General features: G+C 34.7%; 2 protein-coding genes across 2 annotated transcripts; one reads left to right on the top strand and one right to left on the bottom strand.

Moving 5' to 3' along the window:
- The first annotated feature begins 4,401 nt into the window (after positions 1-4,401).
- Positions 4,402-5,298, top strand: LOC108471453 (uncharacterized). The gene has a single exon (XM_017773069.2). The coding sequence runs from the start codon at positions 4,402-4,404 to the stop codon at positions 4,942-4,944; it is 543 nt and encodes a 180-aa protein (XP_017628558.1). The 3' UTR covers positions 4,945-5,298.
- Positions 5,299-8,654: 3,356 nt separating this feature from the next.
- LOC108473363 (ATP-dependent helicase BRM-like) lies at positions 8,655-19,524 on the bottom strand. The gene is made up of 14 exons (XM_017774875.2): positions 18,641-19,524; positions 16,222-17,529; positions 14,767-16,089; positions 14,462-14,574; positions 14,082-14,169; positions 13,866-13,952; positions 13,603-13,695; positions 13,430-13,513; positions 13,148-13,351; positions 12,746-12,988; positions 11,072-12,628; positions 10,448-10,990; positions 9,764-10,015; positions 8,655-9,490 (listed from the first exon to the last, which is right to left on the bottom strand). The coding sequence occupies exons 1-14, from the start codon at positions 18,842-18,844 to the stop codon at positions 8,846-8,848; spliced, it is 6,744 nt and encodes a 2,247-aa protein (XP_017630364.1). The 5' UTR covers positions 18,845-19,524; the 3' UTR covers positions 8,655-8,845.
- Positions 19,525-20,162: the final 638 nt, after the last annotated feature.

Below are 20,162 nucleotides of genomic sequence, written 5' to 3'. Positions count from 1 at the left end.
ATATAATAAGTCTATGTATAATAGAAGTTTATATTTAAAATAATTAACTTCGCTTAAAAATATATATATTTACATAATAAATATATAATAATAAATAAATAATATAATAATATGAAACATAACTCAAATTAATTAAATTAATAGAAAATAATAAAAAAACAAATATAAAAATAATGAGAATAAAGCTCAAATTAATTAATTTAACTGTAAAATAACAAAAATAAAAAAGGGGTTAAATTGAATTAAAAATGAAACTTTGGGGCCAAATCAGAAAGGAAATAAAATCAGAGGTAAACTCCCTCTCTTTTCCCTTCTTTCGTTTGTGTAAAGAAAAAATGTGAACGCCAAAGTAAATAAAATTGAATAATATAAAAAGTTATCTTAAAAATCTGATTTGTATTCTCTTTGATTTCGTATGTGTATTCTCTAAAAAATTCCCCCAAAAATCCTCTAAAAATCCTCTCCAAATCCCCCTCATACAATAGTTTTTTCATGGCTTTTATAGCCAAATTTTACAACTTATAACAAGTAGGGTGATGGAGTTAGTGGACGGTTTAGTAGGGTGTGGGGGTGATGGAGGTAGTGGATGGTTTAGTAAGGTGATGGAGTTAGTAGTCGGTTTAGTGGGGTGTTTAACTTGAACTGATTTGATTAGGCTCGGGCAGAAATTTAGTCCTACAAAATATTCATAATAATTTTCTATTTTTTTTTAAATTTATATTTTTTTCTTTTTCTTTTTAATGCAAATTACTGTTGTGCATTAAATGACGTTTAATCAAATATGAGAAAGAAAAATCAAAATCGCATTAAATTTACTCGTTGAAAGGGAAACATTGATGTTCAAACAAAACACTTGAACATCAACATTAAAAATAGTTTTTTATTGTTGCTTCTCCTTTTATTCTTCTATTTGTTTCTTATATACTTCCATCGCTTCACTTGCTTTCGAATTTCTCACTTATTTTCATCCGGCTCAGTAACCAAAGCATGTCGGTAAATTTTTTTTTTAAATCCCACTTGTGTTGTCAAAGAGAATGTCAATATAAAAAAATTAATTTTTTTTAAAATTTTAAATTGATGCCGACCACTTCAACATCTATATCTATTAAAATATAATTTATTTTTCTTTTTTTAATCATGAAATATCTATATTTTTTAAAGATATATATATACGAGTGCCGACAAATATAGAATCGATATTAAAAAATTATCTTTTATTAAATGAGACAATTATTAGGGCATGATGGAAGGTGGTGCCAGCGATGAGATAAGTGACATCAAGGTGCATTGTAGATTTTAGATATTTTTGTGAGTGATTTTGCATCTAAGTTAATTTCGAAAATAGTAAAAATTTAGGGGTCACTTTAAAAAAAAAAAAGTCGTCAGACAACCAACAAGTAAAAGTAGAAAGGTTTTCCATCCCGCTAAACTAGCATGCATGCGGTCGATAATTGGTTGAAAATAAAAACATATTTAAAAGTTGAAGATATTGTTAAAAACTTAAAATGTTCAGCTTTTACTTATTTTTGCAAAATATTACTAAAATATTTAAGTGTTATATGAACACACATGCAAGTTTATTTTATAAATTTAAAATAAATAAATAAATAAATCCTATATTTTCTTTTCAATGAAATTAACTTTATTAATTGTGTATAATTATGTTAAATACGATAACTTTTTGTTTTTAATAGATTTTGAGACTAATTTTAATTTTTGAATTTGTTTCACGATTTAATTTTTCTAAGTAAAAAGTGTTTTGATTTCATTATAATTCATGCTAAATGGATTTTTTTATCCTATTTGTTTTAATAGATTTTGAGACCAATTTTATTTTTTGAATTTGTTTCAAAATTTATTTTTTAAATAAATATTTTTACTAATAAATAAAAAGTTGATAAGTTAAATTGTGAAATAAATTAAAATTTTAAGTGTATTCTATGCTAATTAGATTTTTATTATAATTATGAATATTTATAGGTTTTTTACTTAAATAATATAAAAATTAATTACGAAAAAGGTATAAAAATAGATTAAGTATTAAAACAGGCATTTGTTACAGTGTTCTAGCAGTGCCGCATAATATATTAGTGGCACTAGAATAAAATGTGATAACTTGAAATATTCAGAGACCTGATATGTAAATTTATCATTATAATTGGTAGTTGAAAAAAGGCTTTAGGAGTGTTGCTTAACAGTGTGGCGGCATTGTATATTAAAAGGTTAAATTGATTCATAAACCCTCTTGTTTATTATTTTCTTTTATTTTCCTTTAACACCAAAAATAGAAAGGTTTCTTACCAATTAGTCCAAAAAAAAATTTCTACCAAAAAATATTTTTATAGTTACTTTCTTTTATTCCTTTTAACACCAATAATTATAATTTTATTATCAATTTGATTTACAAACATGATATAAAATTATAATTATAATTATAAAAGCTTTAGAAAAATCTTATTTTTATAACTTATAATTATTATTTAAATTTATAGTTTTCAAATATAATGTGAGTGAAAGAAAACTAATATGAATACCGTTAACTATTATGTCGATATAATTTGAACAAAAATATTTTTGAAAATAAATAAAATTTATTTCCAGTTAGAATCGACTTTTTTACAAAAATGCTTTTTGGACTAATTGATAAGAGACCTCTCTATTTTTGGTGTTAAAGGAGAATAAAAGAAAATAATAAACAATAAGGGTTTGTGGAGAAATTTACCTTTTTTAATGTTGTGAGGCAACACCTTAAAGCCTAATTTTTTGCAGCCATCAATTAAAATGATAAATTTACATATTAGGTTCCTGGATATTTTTGATCATCACATTTCAGTCTGATGCCGCCAATGTGTTAGGCGACACCGTCAGAATACTGTAACAAATGCTTATTTTCGTAATTAATCTATTTTTCATACCTTTTTCATAATTAATTATTATTTTTATATTATTCGGTAAAAACCCATATTTATAAGATTGGGTTTCTAAAAAATTTAATATAAATAAATTTCATAGATAAAAATTCAATAGATTCCATAAACACATTCTTATTTATGTTTAATATGGGAAATTGCATATAACATAAAATGATTTAAATTTATATATAATATCAATCATTAAATTAAATTTATACAAAACATCAAATAATTTTAATATATTTTAATTTAGACAAGAATTGCATCAAATGCAAATATTAAGTTTATAACCATTTTGATAAACAACTTAATTGAATCAAATAATTTGTTTTAGTAAAAAAAATATAGGGTTCAATTGTATAATTTATCCTCAAATTTTCTTTTGAATTGATGGTTTAACGTACCATGTCAGCTTACCGTTACACCGTTAACGACAATTAATGCTAAATTACAACACAATAATATAAGTGACTAAAACGTAACATTTTAAATATAAATGATTAAAATGTAACATGAGACAAATAAAAGTGACTATTTTGATAGTTTACCCGCTTTTTAATTTTTTTTGTGGTGAACTTTCTTGATTTTTTTTTTTTCGTTTGCTTTTACATTTTTAAAAGAAATATGAAATAAGCATTTTTCAAAGTTGTTTAGTTGATCATTTGCCTTGAGAAGTGAAAGTGTTTTTGTGTGTCTGTTGTTTAAAGGGCGTTGAATTCTCTATTTCTATTATACAATTCTTACTCATGAATATGATGTCTTAGGTAGATTCTCATACATATCAACTCATACCTTATTGTAGAATTAACACATACTCTCAAAGTGGAGGTTCGCTTGCATGAAGGTGTGAACCTATCCTGTACGAGTTCATGAGAGGATGTGAACTCCCATGCAAACTCTGTAGGTTATAGGTCAGTCCCATTCGGGTAATCGAGTAGCAGATCAGTAATGACGAATACCATAAAAAAAACTATTGATGATATTGTTTTAAATTTAAACCATTAAATTTATGAAGTTTGCCCCTTTTATTTTGAAGTAATTGAATTTTTTTTAATTTTAGGTAAAAATATTTTTCAGTCTCTTTTAATATTAATATTAAGTAAATTGATATGTTTAGAAAAATTAAAGTAATTTAATCTTATCATACAATTGATAAAAGATATTTGCATGGTAATTAATTATCTTTATTTGTTCAAATTATTTAAAAAATTTAAAACAACCAACTTAAAGAAAAAAAATTACCTTAATTTTTATAATAATTTATTAATTTTGATTAATATAAAAGTTTTATAAACAGGACAATTAATTTGGGGTTGTTGCTTTATAAATAAGTTTATTGGAGCTTGAAAATCAAAGCTTAAATCAACTGAATTATATTTTATGAAAGGAGTTTATTCCCATCCAGCTCAGATGAACTTCAAAAGATTTGACTTTACAGTTTTGGTATTGTTTTTTTTCTTTCCTTAAATATTTTGGTATCACTTGAGGCATGGACCCTTCATTACCCCAAAATTTGGAGGAATATTTCACTTCTTCAACGACTATAAAATTCGACCGCCCCCTCCTATTACTCCGTGGTCCAATCCCGGCCGGAACTTCCGACGACCCATCATCTAGTCCATACATCCTTGCCTTCAAAGACCTTCCTTCTTGGGCCGCCGCTTACAAATCCTGCGAATCCAAAATCATATCTCAATGCGAGGAAGGTGCACGAATTGGGTGCGCCATCACTGCTTCCAACAAGTGCAAACCCCCTTGGTGGCAGTCCTTGATTGGTTGGAAATCAATGGACTTAAAGGAAAGAGAGCGCTGCGAAGATATTGAATTAGAAGCTTGTTTGGTTGCCGCTAAAGAAAAATGCATGGGCTTCGCCAAGGAAAAGTGTACAATGCCGTTTCTAAATGCGAGAATTGCGGTGGGGGAGAAGGAGATAATGAATAAACGGGTTGAGAGGATGGTACACGCAGCGTCGTTGCCGGAGGAAAGCAAATGGGTTTATTTTATCAGGTCGGATAATTTGGGAGGATCCTAACGAAGGGTGACTAATTACAGAGCTAGTCAGTATTTGGGCACCGATTCTCAACTTCAAACGTGAACCATCACATGGTTCCGGAATTTCAGTCGGTTTTTTTATTTTTTATTTTGAAGCAGTGGTAATTCTAAAGTGGACAATTAGGTGGTAATAAGCAAAACATCAAGCTAAGGTATGTTAAAACTTTGTTTGTTGACAACTTGTACGAGGTTTTTTCACTTTTGGGTCGAACATTGGCTTTGAATTTCTGGGTAGAATTTAGAAACATCTTATATTAGAAATGCATACACAATGCGTTAACTTTTGTGTCTTTTTTTGGTCATGTAATGAAAGAGACCTTTAAAAGAATTTTGGATACAACATTCAACAGAAATAAGAATAAAATACTCCAATTTTCAAAATGGTGAAATGTATTCAAAAGATGGGTTCTTTCAGCAGAATAGAAGCAATGGCCATCCTTTGACTCTTTCCATATAGCATCTTAACTTTCTCATTTTTCCCTCCATATTATGATCCGAAGAGTGCACAACAAATTTCAGCAGTAGCTTCCATCTGCATGCTTTTCACAAATACATAATACTTTTCTAAGTACTTGAGTTTTGCATGCATATTAGTGACCATTGTTATGGATGTTTTTTTGGAGAAAATTTTTTTAGGGGTTGAAATTAAATTGTATTTTTATTATAGTAAAATGTAATTTTACCATTTTAATAGTCTATAAGTATTAAATTTAATTTTTATCTTTTTTAGACATCCAATAATTTTACTTTTACTAGTTTAAAATTTTAAAAATTTTAAAATTTTAAAGGGCTTAAATGAAAATTTTTTCATTTTAGAGGGACCAAGCCCTTGCCAACCCTCCTAATTATGCCCCTTAAAATAATGTTCTGTAAGTTGAAATAAATATATTATATTTAACATGCATTTTAACTTTTAACCACAAGTTCTGATAGTAATTGAGAATATTAAAAGTTAACAAATTACATTTTTTCATGGGACTTTTTATCACACTTTTCAAAATCACTTACTATAAAAGGATTTTTGAAAATCACATTTCAACACCACAATAACAATGAAGAACTAGCAATAACAGTGGCAACAACGCAATAGATTAAATATAAAGAACTAGTAAGATATAAATGGCATGTCATTAGGAAAGTGATTAAGTACGCAAACGATAGTAACATTACGGTGCAAGTGTTAGTGGCACTTCAATGTATCTTATTGACATTTTCGTACATCCTATTATGTTTTATTAAGTTTACAATCGGATAATTGAGTTAAAAAGGTAAGGGAACATTAAAGTGGCAATGATAAGTGGCTTGTATTTTGTTGAATTGATGCCATATTATAATTTTTATTGAAACAAAATTGTGCATGATGATAAAGATTAATGATAGTATTATATAAACACGTTTATATATATGTGTATGTATGTGTGAATAAATTTTAAATATATTGTTTAATTCTTGATATGTTTATTAAGCTCTTGTGAGCTTAACGCGTACCTTTCAAATTAATTTTGGGTATTAGTTTGGCATATACATTAGGAATATGTTGGATGTATTATGGATGAATTTGATGGAAGCATTGATGCCTTGATTCATTTTGTTGATTTTGTAAATGGAATTGGAATGATTTGAAATTGAATTGAAAATTCAAGGTTGAAATTTTGTATCCTTGAATGGCTTGTTGGTTATTAGGATTACTATGAACCATGTATGCAATTATAGGCGTGCAGGTTTTTGGGGTGCGAGATTGAGGCCACGTTGTCGGGTTGTTGAAGTCGTGATGAGCTCAAGTCAGAGAATCACGGCGCGATGAAAAATACCTTGAGGTCGCGATGTGAAAAATCGTATAGTCTCGATGAGCTCTTGATGGCTTGGACTTTACCCTTTGGTCCTGGATCAATTTTTGGTCACTTAGAAAGCTTTCGAAAGTTTGTTTTAAGCTCAGTTAAGTTAGTAAATCATATTATACATGCATTATGGATGGTTAATTGATATGTTTATTATAGTTGTTTTGGCAATAAATATGACATCCCAATATCTTTACCTGACAATCGGGTCGAGTAAGGGGTGTTATAAATTTAGTCTTCTCATCATTATCACCGCAAGCAGGCTGACATTTTGTTGTATGTTGGACATGTGGCAAAATTTTATCTCTGTTTATGGGTTAAAAATTTCCGCTGTTAGTGTTTAAAGTTAAAGAATCGTGTTTTTTGAAAAGTTGAATTTTGCTTTTAGTTCATGTATTATACATGAGTTGTGGATTTAGTTGCTATACTTTACTTTGATTATTAGTGCATGTAATTTTTGCGTTTTGAAATTTTAGTCTTATCCTAAGTGGAAGCAATTAAATTTGTTTAGTCAAATTTTGCTATTAGTCTCGTACTTCATGGATTATTTGCTCTCCGATTTGCTCATTTTTACTTTCTATATTTTTTGAATTTTGAAATTTCAATCATGATTTAAACAATAACCATTAAATCTAGTAACTAATTTATGTGACTTTTTTTGTGAGTAACATGTGAAAATATGAAGTCAACATGATTTATATATTTGATAAAATGTTTCTTGCACAAGATTTGGAAGTAGCAGAATTTAACAGCTATAGTTTTGATTAGGACTCATTTCAAATTTAAGAAAGTATAAGGACTAAAAAAAGATAAAATTAAAGTACAAAAACTAAATCCACAACTTACACGTAGTACAAGCACTAAAGTGACATTTGGTATTTTCCTATGTTGAGATTTGAATAGAATATAACTGCTAAGAATGTTCTTACTAAGTGAACATATGTTGAGATTTGAATAGAATATAATTCCTAAGAATGCTATCACTAAGTGAACATTACAACGTTTGATCTCTATACGATCGTGTTAATTAAAATCTAAAAACAATTATAAAATTAATTGGTTCACAAACATTTTTAATAATTTTCAAATTACTATATCAAATAAAGTAAAAATGTTACTAATTTCAACCATTTTCAATGATATTTAATAACAAAAGTTAGTTTATCATGAATAAATGTGTAATTTAATCGATTCATTAGTGCGAACCTTCGTCCTTTCATGTATGTAACAGTGACCAATAACTGAACACCTTCGGCATCTATGACATGTACAATTTATTTTATGATCGGCAGTCCAAAACAGAGTAACTCACTGAACCACCTGGTTTTTATGCAAATACTACACAAAGTCGCATCAACTTGTTGAATTAAATTACTTCTTCAAAGAGTAGAGGATTGATCACTCATAAAAGGGCTTATATATTAGTAACACCAAAATGGCTTTGATCGGTACAATTTCTAACAGGGACCAATATTTCTGTAAAAAAAAGAGGGGGAGGGGGGGGAGGGGAATCGGAGCTTGAAATAAGAATGGACATCATAAATACTGAAATTTGGAGTCTGAACTTGTAACAGAATAAATCAAGTTAAATAAATCTCAATTTCAACAGATAACCTTCTTGGGCACGTCTTCATTACGGGCTGCTTAAGATAAGTTTCAGCATCTGAACTACAAGGAAAAGGGTTAAATCCAACTCATGGAGCCTGTGCTGCTAACGCTTCATCTTTCACGTGAATAGATCTTTGCCTCTCCATTGGTACCTGTTACCACTTTTCTCTAATAGGTATTGCAACAAGGGCACTTAAAAAAGGTGTCAGCTATCACATAGACAATAATACCTGCAAGGTGCAGATACGAAAACTATTGCATTGATTGAACCTAAGAAAAAGACCGATATACAACGAGGGCTCAATGAACCTACACTACTTTAATGGTATGATCTAATTGCAATTGTACAGGCCGTGATGAGCCATAAAATACAACTCAGTGCTTGGAGTCAATGGCAACAAAATATTTTTTCATTACCTGAGATACTCTAGAATGTCATAGAAGGCTTGGTCTCCTTTTACCTGCGTCTGTTCTCAATTTCTTCACGGGATTGGCCCAACCAACACTCCCACCACAACCTTTTGAGGGATGACCAGGCTGATTGGGCAAACCTTGCTGATGGCTACTCTGTTGGGTAAGACTTGCATCCTTGGAGACTGATCCTGGACCCTGACTCCTCATGTTGTGGCCTATACTCGGGGGAGAAACAGGGCCAACTGATCCACTCCTAGGCTTTGCTATAGACTTTTCCCTTTCTTTCCTCTTTTTCTTGCAAATAACCAGCTCCCCTGGATGAGTTAGAGGAGAATCATCCTGCTGATGTTCCTTGATAATACCACTTCCTTTCCCAAGTCTCGATTCCTTTTGGGGCATGTGCACTCTAACCCTTGTTTCCTCACCAGCATGAGGGAATCCACGTTGCAATGTCTTTTGAGTTAGGTCTGGATCAGATTCCACCTCATTTATTGGCTTCTGCCTCTTGCTAACTGCTACCTGTCTTGCAGAAGGACCAGAGCTCGAGGTAGATACTGGGCTAGAGAAAGAAAGAGCATTTCTAGCTTCGTGGAAATCGTTATCTGGAAATACAATCTTCAACAAGTCAAAAAACAGATCATGTACTTTCCTGGCTTCAGATCTGACCTGCAAATCCCAATTACATTTCCATAGTAAGTATACAGATCAGGACATTAATGAGAGCATTACAGAAACAGATACGAGTTCAATTGGTAGTAAGGAGATTGGAAAATTTTGCATAGTGATAAAAGCTTCAAGCGCACAAACATAAAAATCTCTTTGAAAAGCTTCCAAAGTAATTGCTTCCAGAAAGACTATCCATGGCAAAAATCACGCAAAGGCAAGTTTGTGTTCTAACATGCAAAGATACTGAAGGCCAAAGTTAATTAGAAATCATACCTCATGTGAAAACCCATAAAATTGCATTGCACTTTTTAATACTAACTGCACATCAAAAACAAGCTCTGTAACTCCACTGTACTCTAATCTGTCAACACGCTGATCAATCTTCCGCAAATCCAAATGATTACTTCCACTTCCACCCATGTAGCCTGAATTTTCAATCCTCTTCCACAAATCTGTTAAAAGTGGTATAATCTGTTGGCCCTCCTTATCTATTCTCCTCCGAAGCTTGCTAATCACATTTTTGCACTGGAAATATGAGAATTTTCTAGTCAATTAATTGATTAACAAATATCACAAGATAGCATGCAGTACATGAGCAATTAAATAGAGTATCAAGTCAAAGGTGAACCATTTCATAAAAGTTTAAAGGGAAGATATTTTGACATACAAGCGTCTAATTACTCCACATATGCAACCTTGAAAATTTTCAATGACCTCAAGACCAAATAAAATGAAAACTGATTCTAAAAAGCTCAAACACAGATGGACACGGCAAACAACCAGGTGGGACAAATGATAGAACATATTATTAAGGAGGATCATAGCTATAGCAACTGATCAGAGCCTACTACAAGCAACAGCAACTTATCACTCAAAGGAATCGAGAGACAGTTAAAACTTTAAGGTAAAAAACAGATCACATTCCAGACACTAGCATTGTAGTCAGTTCAAGTATACCTTTCTTTGGATGCCATCAGACATCTTCACACCAAAATTTGACGATCCACTTGTATTAACCAGTTTACCGTCCCAACTTTCTCTGGTGGGTTCACAAGCATTTTCTGCAGGAGAGGCCATGTTCACTCTACCAGATTTCGGTGATGCATGCAACTTAGTTGTATTAGCTATTTTTCTTGGAGGCAAGTTCCTCCTCGTTTTAGAAGATGAATCATTTGGATCAAGCCTGAAAGCATTCCGCTCACGAGTTGGTTTTGTCTCAGTATCAATCCTTAGTTGTGATTGGTACTTTTGGTCCAGCTGTGAAGGCAACAAAGATGATTCTCCATGTAGGAGATGAGGCACTTCAATGACAGATTTCTCCTCTGCCCTTTCCACGGTAAGACGGGGTCGAACCCGAATACTACGCTTTCGTTTTATCTTGGGTTGGACAACTTGTTCATCTTCACCTTCTTCACGATCATGAATCCAACTTTCAGATAGCTGGTGGTCCATGTGAGAATCTCCAGATAAAGCAATTTCACCTTCCTCAAGTTCATCATGCTGCCAAAATTAACATACTGTCAGAGTAGCAGAAATCAACAAATGCCATAATTACAAATCATTATAGGAAACGAAGCATACCAGTTTTTTTGCAACAGAACCTGGTCTAGCATCTAACGCGGAGAGAGATCCAAATTTCTGAGGAGAAACAGGAGACACCATCTGCATTGGCCTTCGACTGTCCAATGATGATCCTGAAGAACCACCTTCTTCAAGTATGCGATTGTTTCTAATGTGTTCTGAAGCCTGGGCATACTCATTTCCATTATCACCTAGTGGGCCATCTTCTTCAGACTGGTCCTTATTTAGAGGGGGTGCACCAACAGCACCACTAAATTCTTCATCTTCAAATTCTCCAGTTTCTCCCTCTTCATCATGTACAGAATAACCATTTCTCTCATCAGAACTTGCTTCAGAGTATTCCCCATTGTCATCATCTATTTCCTTATAGTTTGGATGCTTTTTCCCCTTGGGTCGCCCCCTTTTTCTCTCTGACTCCATTCCATTTGAGACACCAACAACACCAGCAGTAAATAAAATGTTCTTGGACGGCTTTTTTGATAAAGTAGCCACAGTAGCATTCACTTCTTTTGTACTGGCTCGAAGCCACTTAGGTACCTCTTCATGGCAAGTCATCTCATCTGTCCAATCCAGTTCTTCATCCATTTGATCAAACAACTCAACTTCTTCTTCACTTCTTGCTATCATGCGATTTACCTGGTGCAAAGAAGGAACATCATGGACAGTTTCTTGATACCTCTCCTCATCATGCAATAATGTTTCTAAAGTCATACGTCTCTCTTCATGAGTCGTTCTCTGGTCAAAACGTCCGGCATTGATTACTTCATCAGCCATGTCAATTTTATACTGCTGAATGTTATTCCTTATGAGGCTCTCAATAGATCCCATATATCTATCCTTACCTGCAAAATCATCCTCAAAATCAACTGGACCTCCATTCCTTAGTTCATCCTCCTTCTGCTGACTAGAGATTTTGTCAACAACTGCTTCCATGTAAATGACTTTGACTTCCCTTGTTTGTCCAATTCGGTGGGCTCTAGCGACTGCCTGTTCCTCATTTTTAGGATTTGGATCAGGATCATATATAACAACAGTGTCAGCAGATTGAAGATTTAGACCACGTCCAGCTGCACGAATACTTAGTAAGAATATGAAGCATTCAGAGTCAGGGCCATTGAAGTCAACAATAGCTGATTCACGATCTTCCAAGCTAGTTGTTCCATCAATACGTCTGTAGACAAGCCTCCTCCACTGCAAGTATTCCTCCAAGATATCCAGAAGCTTTGTCATCGTACTAAAGAGTAATACACGATGCCCAGTTCTTTGCAGTTTTATTAGGATCCTGTCTAGGATCCACAATTTTCCACAAGACCTCACAAGGAAATTTTTGGATAAGTCATTGAAATAGGGGTAATTAAGCAAAGGATGATTGCAAGTCTTCCGAAGCTCCATACACCGGTTATTTAAAGTTTTGTACACCCTTGCCTGGTATAGTGGATTTTTTGAAACCCTGATCTTCTCATCTTCAGGATCAGCTCGAAGTGTTCCAGTTGACTTTATCCAATCATAAATGGCACTCTGAAAAGCTGACATTCTGCATTTTAAAACTATTGAAACCTGCAATCAGCCAATGAAATAACACCATTACAAATAGCAGTATGATAACGAAATAACATCATTACAAACAGCAGTATGATAAGTGATTATTAAAATAGAACTGCAACAACAGCAAACCTTTGGAGGGAGGGAACCTTCCACATCTTCAACACGACGTCTAAGCATAAAAGGCTCCAGGATTTGATGAAGTCGGTGGATGATGATAACCTTCTTCTCCGTCTCAAGCCAATCATCCTCTGCATTATGCGTAGGGCCTTCCTTTTGAAATGGTTGTGAAAACCAATCATGAAATGCCTTGCGATTATCAAACACTTCAGGAAGGAGAAGATTTAACAGTGACCAGAGTTCTTTCAAGTCATTCTGTGGCATAAAAGAACCTTAATGTTCAACTCATCAAATAAAAAATCATAGAAACAGACACAAACATACATAATAAAGTGAGCCTGAAGAGCCTGCATGTATATGCAAGTGTGTAAAATTTTCAATTTCCAAACATATCAAAGAGGGGCCTTAACTAACCTGTAAGGGTGTCCCAGTAAGAAGTAACCGCCTCTGGCAGCGGTATCTATCAAGATCACGAGCTAAAACAGATTCTCTATCTTTCATTCGCTGTGCTTCATCAATTATAATGTACTTCCAATCGATTTTAGAAAGTTTTGATCGATCATACATGATGAATTCATAAGTTGTCACGAGGACATTAAATTTCATTGCCAGAACCTCCTATGAAACACGCAAACCAAAAGAAAGTTTAAACAAAATTCGACCCTTGAAAGAACAACACAAACTTATATTTCTTACTTGAGAAAATAATTTTGAACGCTGATCTTTTCCTCCAACATAATATATGCATGACACAGATGGCAGCCAATTATGCAGCTCACTCTGCAAAATAGGATTCAGTTAGTTCTGTTTAACGATATTGGGAAAATGTCAAACCTATCAACATAAAGCAAAAAGATAAAAACACTAACCTTCCAATTTACCAGAACAGCATTTGGAACAATTATAAGATGTGGACCATAGTTTCCTTTGCATTCCATTAAATAAGCAATCAATGACATAACCTGCACAATAAGGAAAAACCTAAGAAGTTAACAACAGCCCTACTGTATAATATAAGCATCTACCAAAAATACAAATGCAACTCTAATTAATCCTAACACCTTCTCCAACTCCCAAATAACATATGAAACTGCAGTGTTGCTATAACTACAATTTTTTAAAATCAAAATACCTGAACAGTCTTTCCAAGGCCCATCTCATCAGCTAAGATACCATTTAGTTTATTATTATACAAAGAAAGCATCCATTGTAAACCAACCTACAAAATAAAATACACAGATGAAATGAAAATATTAGCTAGCTAGATTAAATAGTAGCAAATTGAACGGGACAAAAACCAACAAGATGGGAGAGAAACTCAAGATTTTAAATATAACAAGCAACCTACAAGCTGATAATCTCGTAATGTTCCAGCTCGTAGCATTGATGGTTGCCTTATGACTCTTTCATTCACGGCATGAGCAAGATTATAGTACCTATCGATGAGCACAAGAAATGACAAATAACTAATATTGCCAGAAATTCAGTGGCCTTTGAGAAGAAAAAAAAACATGTCCTAAGGATAAACCAAAAATAAATGCTAAATCTAAATAGACCATATGATATGATAGTTATTGAACTAAAGAACATGAGAGAAGTTAATGCATAAGCCCCATCTAACTGTCACAAAATTTACATCCCATCCCACTCATGCTTTAATGACTGAAGCCCCCCTTCTGTCTTATCAAAAATGAAATGTACTGTAATAGAATTAAAAAAATAACTTACTTGCTAACAGATGAACCATCCCTGGGTGCATTCATTTCCATAAACCGATTTCTTATCATTACTTCCTCTCCAGCACAAGCTGCTGCAGCCCTAACTTCTTCTTCTGATAGACCCTTTTGTCAAGAAGTAGAAAATGAGAAAATAAGTGAACTGGAATCTACCTAAACATACAGATAGGGGAAGTATGTGTAATATTCTATTAGCTCATAACTCAGTCCAAACATTTTAAAGGAACTCGGAAGGGGAAAAATCCTAAAAAAACAAACAGAGGGGCTACAAGAGAGGGAGGGTTCAAGATATCCTGCCTGCAACCGTGCAGCAACAGCAGCAGCATTTGCTGCCTCCTCCACTTCTTGCTGATTCTTGGCTGCAGTTATCTTACTTCCCAGTTTATGAAGATACTCTTCAGTCTGCGTCAGGAATGATGAAAGAACTTCATATCTCTCTGCAGCATCACCAGGGATGTTTGTCTGCTGCTCAATCAACATCTCTCTGTACCTTTCAACATCATTATTCTTCAAGGCCTCCATCCTCTTGTTCCTGTCATCATCTTTTCTCTTTGAAAACTCCCGTAACATTCTTTCATGGTACTTAGCAACTCCCCTATTGCGAGCAGTTCTTGCATCACGGATGGCCCAGTGAGCCTCCAAGAGCTTCTTACGCCACTGAAAGATGGATTTCAATTGTTTCTCTCTCAAGGCCTTCTGCGTGGCTTGTACTTGTCTGGCCAACTCCATACGCTGACGTTCACACAGGCGGACAAATTTTCTGTATGGTCTGTCAGGCATCGCCATTATCTCTTGTTGCTGCTGATCAACTTCATCTCTTAAACGTGCCTGCAGATCTACAAGTCGAAGCTTTCTTTCTTCAATCTGCAGTCGCAGAACAAGATCTGGCCTAATCCTTTTCCTTTCCAAGTTTACTGCTAGTAAGCCACCAATCTTCCTTAAATTTTCTGATCGTTTCTTGCTAAGGACTTCCATCCCTTCCTCAAAGAGAAGATCTTTGAAATCATATGCCAGTGTTAGATTATTATTATTGTTAGGCATTGCTGAGCCGTAAGAGTCATGCTTCCTAGTGAAAAAGGGAAAATCAAATAGTGGTCCATGATACTTTCTGGCAGGGCCAAGATCTTTCTGGGGCGCTGAGTTTGCTTCCACAGGTTTCTTAATTTGCCCTCCATCAGATGCAGCAACTTGTGGTGCGACAGACTTTCCTCTCTCCACACTAGAATCATTTCTAACTGGAATTTTTGGAAGAACAGGTTCCACTTCTTGGTCAGACTTGGCAGGAAAGACAGAACTTTTCTGCTCTTCTTTTGCGGCAGGTAACGCGGATGAAAAATCCTTGGCAGTGGCTGACACACCTTGCATATCAGCTGTTGATGCAGTTGCTTTTTCATCTCCTGCATAAGCTTCCTCTTTAATAACATTCTGTCCATCAGTAGATGGCCCAGCCTGCAAAACCTTTTCATTAGATTCCAAATGCTTCCCTTTATCTTCTATACTCTTTCCACCATTTCTGTCCTGATTATTTCCACCTAGCGGAGGAAACTGCAGCTGCTGCTGCTCAAGTGCTGGGGGTATAATGGCTTGAAGAAGTTCTTGTGGAAGTGTACCTTCTCCTTTCTGTCAATGACCACCAAAATCAGCATAATCCATTCAATTTTTATTAGTGAACTCCAAGCAATTGGTACAAAGGTGAAACATATAAATGGTCAGAGAGGCAATGATAGGGTGGGGAGAGAGGTGTTAGTATACCTTCAGGCGCCTAAATGCTAGTATTTGTGCTTTGAGAACATGAAGTTGTTGTTTAGTGAAACCAAAACGTTGCTGTGCCATCTTGCTAGCTGCTCCCCCTTGCGATGGTGTGTTGTTAACTGACCCCACATTATTAGGAGCAGCAGGCTGTGGAGAAGGTCGACTTAACTGTTTGATATTCTGCATTTGCAGTGTTTCTGTGCCACCTAATGAAGTTTTTGCTGGAAAAGATGGATCAATGCTCTGGTTAATATTTGCAGATGATTGTGGAGGATGCATAGGAGGCATCCCATTCCCGTGCACTACTGTCTGTCTGGGAGGCAATTGGTTATCACGGCCATTAATAGCTAACTGCTGCATTGGTATGTTCTTAGCATCACCAACTGCCCCACCACTGGAAGTTGAGCAAAAAGGGCTAGGTATAACTGTCGGCCTGGTTTTTGCAGGACCAGACTGGGCAGATATATCATTAGATGAATTACCACAGGGAGAACTCTCACTTAGAACTGATGGAGAAGAGACTTGCGGCTTGGACACAGGCACAGGTGCCATATTGCTTTCATTTGTCTTTTTCTGGGCAGCCATCCTTGACTGCATGAGTGGAATGAGCTGTGCCATCAAGTTGGCATTTGCAGGCTGTGACAAATCAATATTACGCTCACGTGCCCATGCCTGCAACTGTGCAGCCATAACGAGTTGATTGTTTCCTGAGTTTTGAACGGTTTGCTGAGCTTGTGCCTGCATTGTCCTCAAAACATTTCCAGGCATTGATTTTCCACCAACTGTAGCCTGGGCAGGTGCCTTGAGTTCATTTCTTTGCTCAGAAGCTGACTCTGGTCCTTGCTCTATCTGCTTTTCAACACAATCAAGCTGCTCGGATGTGTTCTTAGAGGATGATGCCTGAACCTGCTTAGCTACTTGCATGGAAATAAGTTCCTGCATTTTCAAGTTTCCAATTCGCGTGTCCTGATCCTTAAGAGATGCAGAGCCCAACATTGCCATCTTAGCCTGCTGCTGTGCTAAAAGTGTCTTTTGATGCTGAGCAGCCTGGTAAGCATACTGATAATATGCTTGCTGAACAGGGTTCAACATTTGTTGATCCACACCTTGACTCCTTTGCTGGCTGTCCTGAGCAGAAGCATGCGGTTGAGCCAGGTCAAAAAACTTCCTGGACTGTTGAGACGGTTGCATGGAGCCTGGAGATGAAGGAACATTGTTCCCACCCATCATACCTTGAAGACCACGGGCTTGATATGCTAGGATGGCTTCATTTCCTTCAGGTTTTCTAAATAGTTGTTGTTGTAATGACTGCAAGAACAAATTTTAACGCAAAAAGATAAAGCATGAACTTCTCAAACAAATGCTTAATCTTAAACTAGCATCCAATTGCATTGAGGAAACGAAAGGAATCGAACAATATCACAGTATGTTGTTCAAAAGTAAACTTCACATCCTATGACAGGGTAACAAAGTCATAGTGGTAAGCATATCATGGAATGTGGAGCCACTAGGTAAGTTCACCATATAAACAAGAGTGCAAGGACAAACCACCCATGCTTTAATTAGGGTATGACATCCTTAAAAACTAAAAAGGTAAAGAAGAAAGAATAGTAGTCTCAGCAGGCTACCTGCTATGACTAAAGCATCTAGGAGTTAGGGCCATGGACATTTAATACAGACCAAAAAGGTAATCCATGGAACGGCATAAAATTCAGTTTTGGGAATATCCTATATGACCACTGAATAACCCATGGAAATAACAAAATTCCTGATGAATAACTATGCACATCAGGAGATTCTATCAGGTTATCTAAACACAAATGAGATGGATTCATGATGGTCACATAGATCCTAATTGATTGGAGAGCTTAAAGAAAAGCTCCATATCACTATCTAGTACTCTCTTTCTTCTTCTTTTTGCGGTAGCCGAATGTAGTGTGGAGAGAGGGTTGAGTAAACTAGATACTTCAAACAAAGAATCATATATTCTTTTATCAGTTTTCTCAAACGGAAAGATAGAAAATTTTCAGGTGCACTTAAATATAGGGGTATACAAAAGAAATTCTGCCCCAAAGTTTGAATTCAAAGGCTTTTGTTCCTCTTCGAAAGACCTAAGAGCGGAGTACGGTTGAACCCCTTGACACTTGGAACTCAAGAGCTTAATACTACTAAATAAAACCTTCTCTGAACCCACCCCCCAAAAAAAAAAAAATTAATTACTGATAATTAACTAATCGACTTTGTGTACTACCGCAATTACATCTGAAATTGCTTCTATTATACCAAATTAAAATTCCCAATACCCGCCACACTCACCAATTCATCACAGCCCCTCGCGAAAAGATACTGAGTTCCTAAAATCACGGGTTAATTCAACCAAATGTCTATTACATTGACTGAAATTTCGTAAACCCTATACCTGCCTAGACGCTATTTGCTGCTGCTGCTGTTGTTGTTGTTGCTGCTGTTGCTGCTGCACCGAATCATATCCGAAGTGAGGGGCTGAAACGGCCGATGACGAGGAAGAGGGCGAAGCTGCAGACGATGTGGACGCGGTCCGCCCTACCGGACCCACCCCAGGGTTCCGGCTGGGCCCACCTCCGCCACCACCACCAGATTGCATAAAAAATAACTCCAATTTTTTTAACTATAGTTCCCCGCAAAAACCAAATTATTACCACAAAAATTCAAGAAAAAAAAAACCTACCAATATCACAACTCAAATCCCTCCAAAAAAAACTTTATTAATTTTAATAAAACCCCTTTTTCCCTCCGATCCCAACGTTCAAAAGAAAATTAACAATAAAAAAATTAACTAAAAACAAAAAGGAAATAGTTGAAATTTGTTTTTGTTTCTCTCTCTAGAAATCCGGAATTTTCGGTCTAATTGAAAGGTAGATCTTGATGAGTTAAGTGAGAACACGAATTTGACGGAAACGAAAATTAAAAATTTTAAAAAAAATTCGATGATTCGACTCTCTGCCCTCTCACAACTGATCTCGTCCTCTCTCAGTTTTCACGCAATTTTGCAAATTCTTTTTCCCTCTGGAGGTTTAAAAGAAATTTTCGTTTTTTCTTTTTTGCAGATTTCCTTTTTTCCTTTTCTCCCCTATTCTTAGTAAAATGAGGGATGAAGGGACCTATTGCGTTTTGCCTTTCATTTATGCTCTCTGATTTGCGTTTTGCCTTCGGTGCTTATTGCTGGCTATAGGTGAGGTCCACTAGGACCTGGTGATTTGCCTACGGTTAGAAATTTACGGAAAAGGGTACAATATGTAAATTTAACCCCGCGTTTTAATGATTTTAGGTTTTAGTTACCGGATATACCCCCCTACAAAGCTCAAAATTACACGCGAAATTTGACTTCACTCTCAACAAATACTAAATTAGTAATCTCATAAAGTATTCAGCCAATAAATGCCTTACACGTGGCCACTACGTTTTGATTCTTTTTTCTTTCTCTGTAGTTAGTACATAAAATAGTTCTCTCTCCTTTCTTCGTGCATAAAATAGTTTTACCAGACCCAACATTTCAATATATACTTGATGACAAAATTCATGGAGCTAAAGTTATTTTACTCATGTGGATGCACCAATATATGCGATGAATTTACTTAAAGACAATATTTATCGTGTCATGAGAATTTTAGCTATTGAAGATTAAGTTTAGTATAACTAGTTTTGGCTAATTTTTTTATATTTACCAGAAAAAAGTTAATTTACTTAATTTAATGTTTTTTTTACAATATAATGATTAGAATGACGATCATTTCAAACACATAATTGTTCTTTTAATAAATTTATCAATCACTCAATTTGAGTTATTTCACAATCAAATTTTAACTTTTAAGTTGTTTTAAATGGAAAATTATTCAGATTCTCTTAAGGTTTGATATAAACATGTAGTCACTTATTAGTAAATTTATCAATCACTTGATTCA

This window comes from Gossypium arboreum, chromosome 11, assembly GCF_025698485.1.
Source record: "Gossypium arboreum isolate Shixiya-1 chromosome 11, ASM2569848v2, whole genome shotgun sequence".
NCBI classification, from domain to species: Eukaryota; Viridiplantae; Streptophyta; class Magnoliopsida; order Malvales; family Malvaceae; genus Gossypium; species Gossypium arboreum.
The sequence above is the reverse complement of the archived record's forward strand: the minus strand, read 5'-3'. Positions and strand labels throughout refer to the sequence as shown.

Coding starts and splice junctions, on each gene's coding strand:
- LOC108471453 (XM_017773069.2), top strand. CDS start 4,402: ATGGACCCTTCATTACCCCAAAATTTGGAGGAATATTTCACTTCTTCA.
- LOC108473363 (XM_017774875.2), bottom strand. CDS start 18,844: ATGCAATCTGGTGGTGGTGGCGGAGGTGGGCCCAGCCGGAACCCTGGG. Junction 13,352..13,429: donor GTTCAAAATTATTTTCTCAA/GTAAGAAATATA, acceptor CGTGTTTCATAG/GAGGTTCTGGCAATGAAATT. Junction 12,629..12,745: donor AAGGTTCCCTCCCTCCAAAG/GTTTGCTGTTGT, acceptor GGCTGATTGCAG/GTTTCAATAGTTTTAAAATG.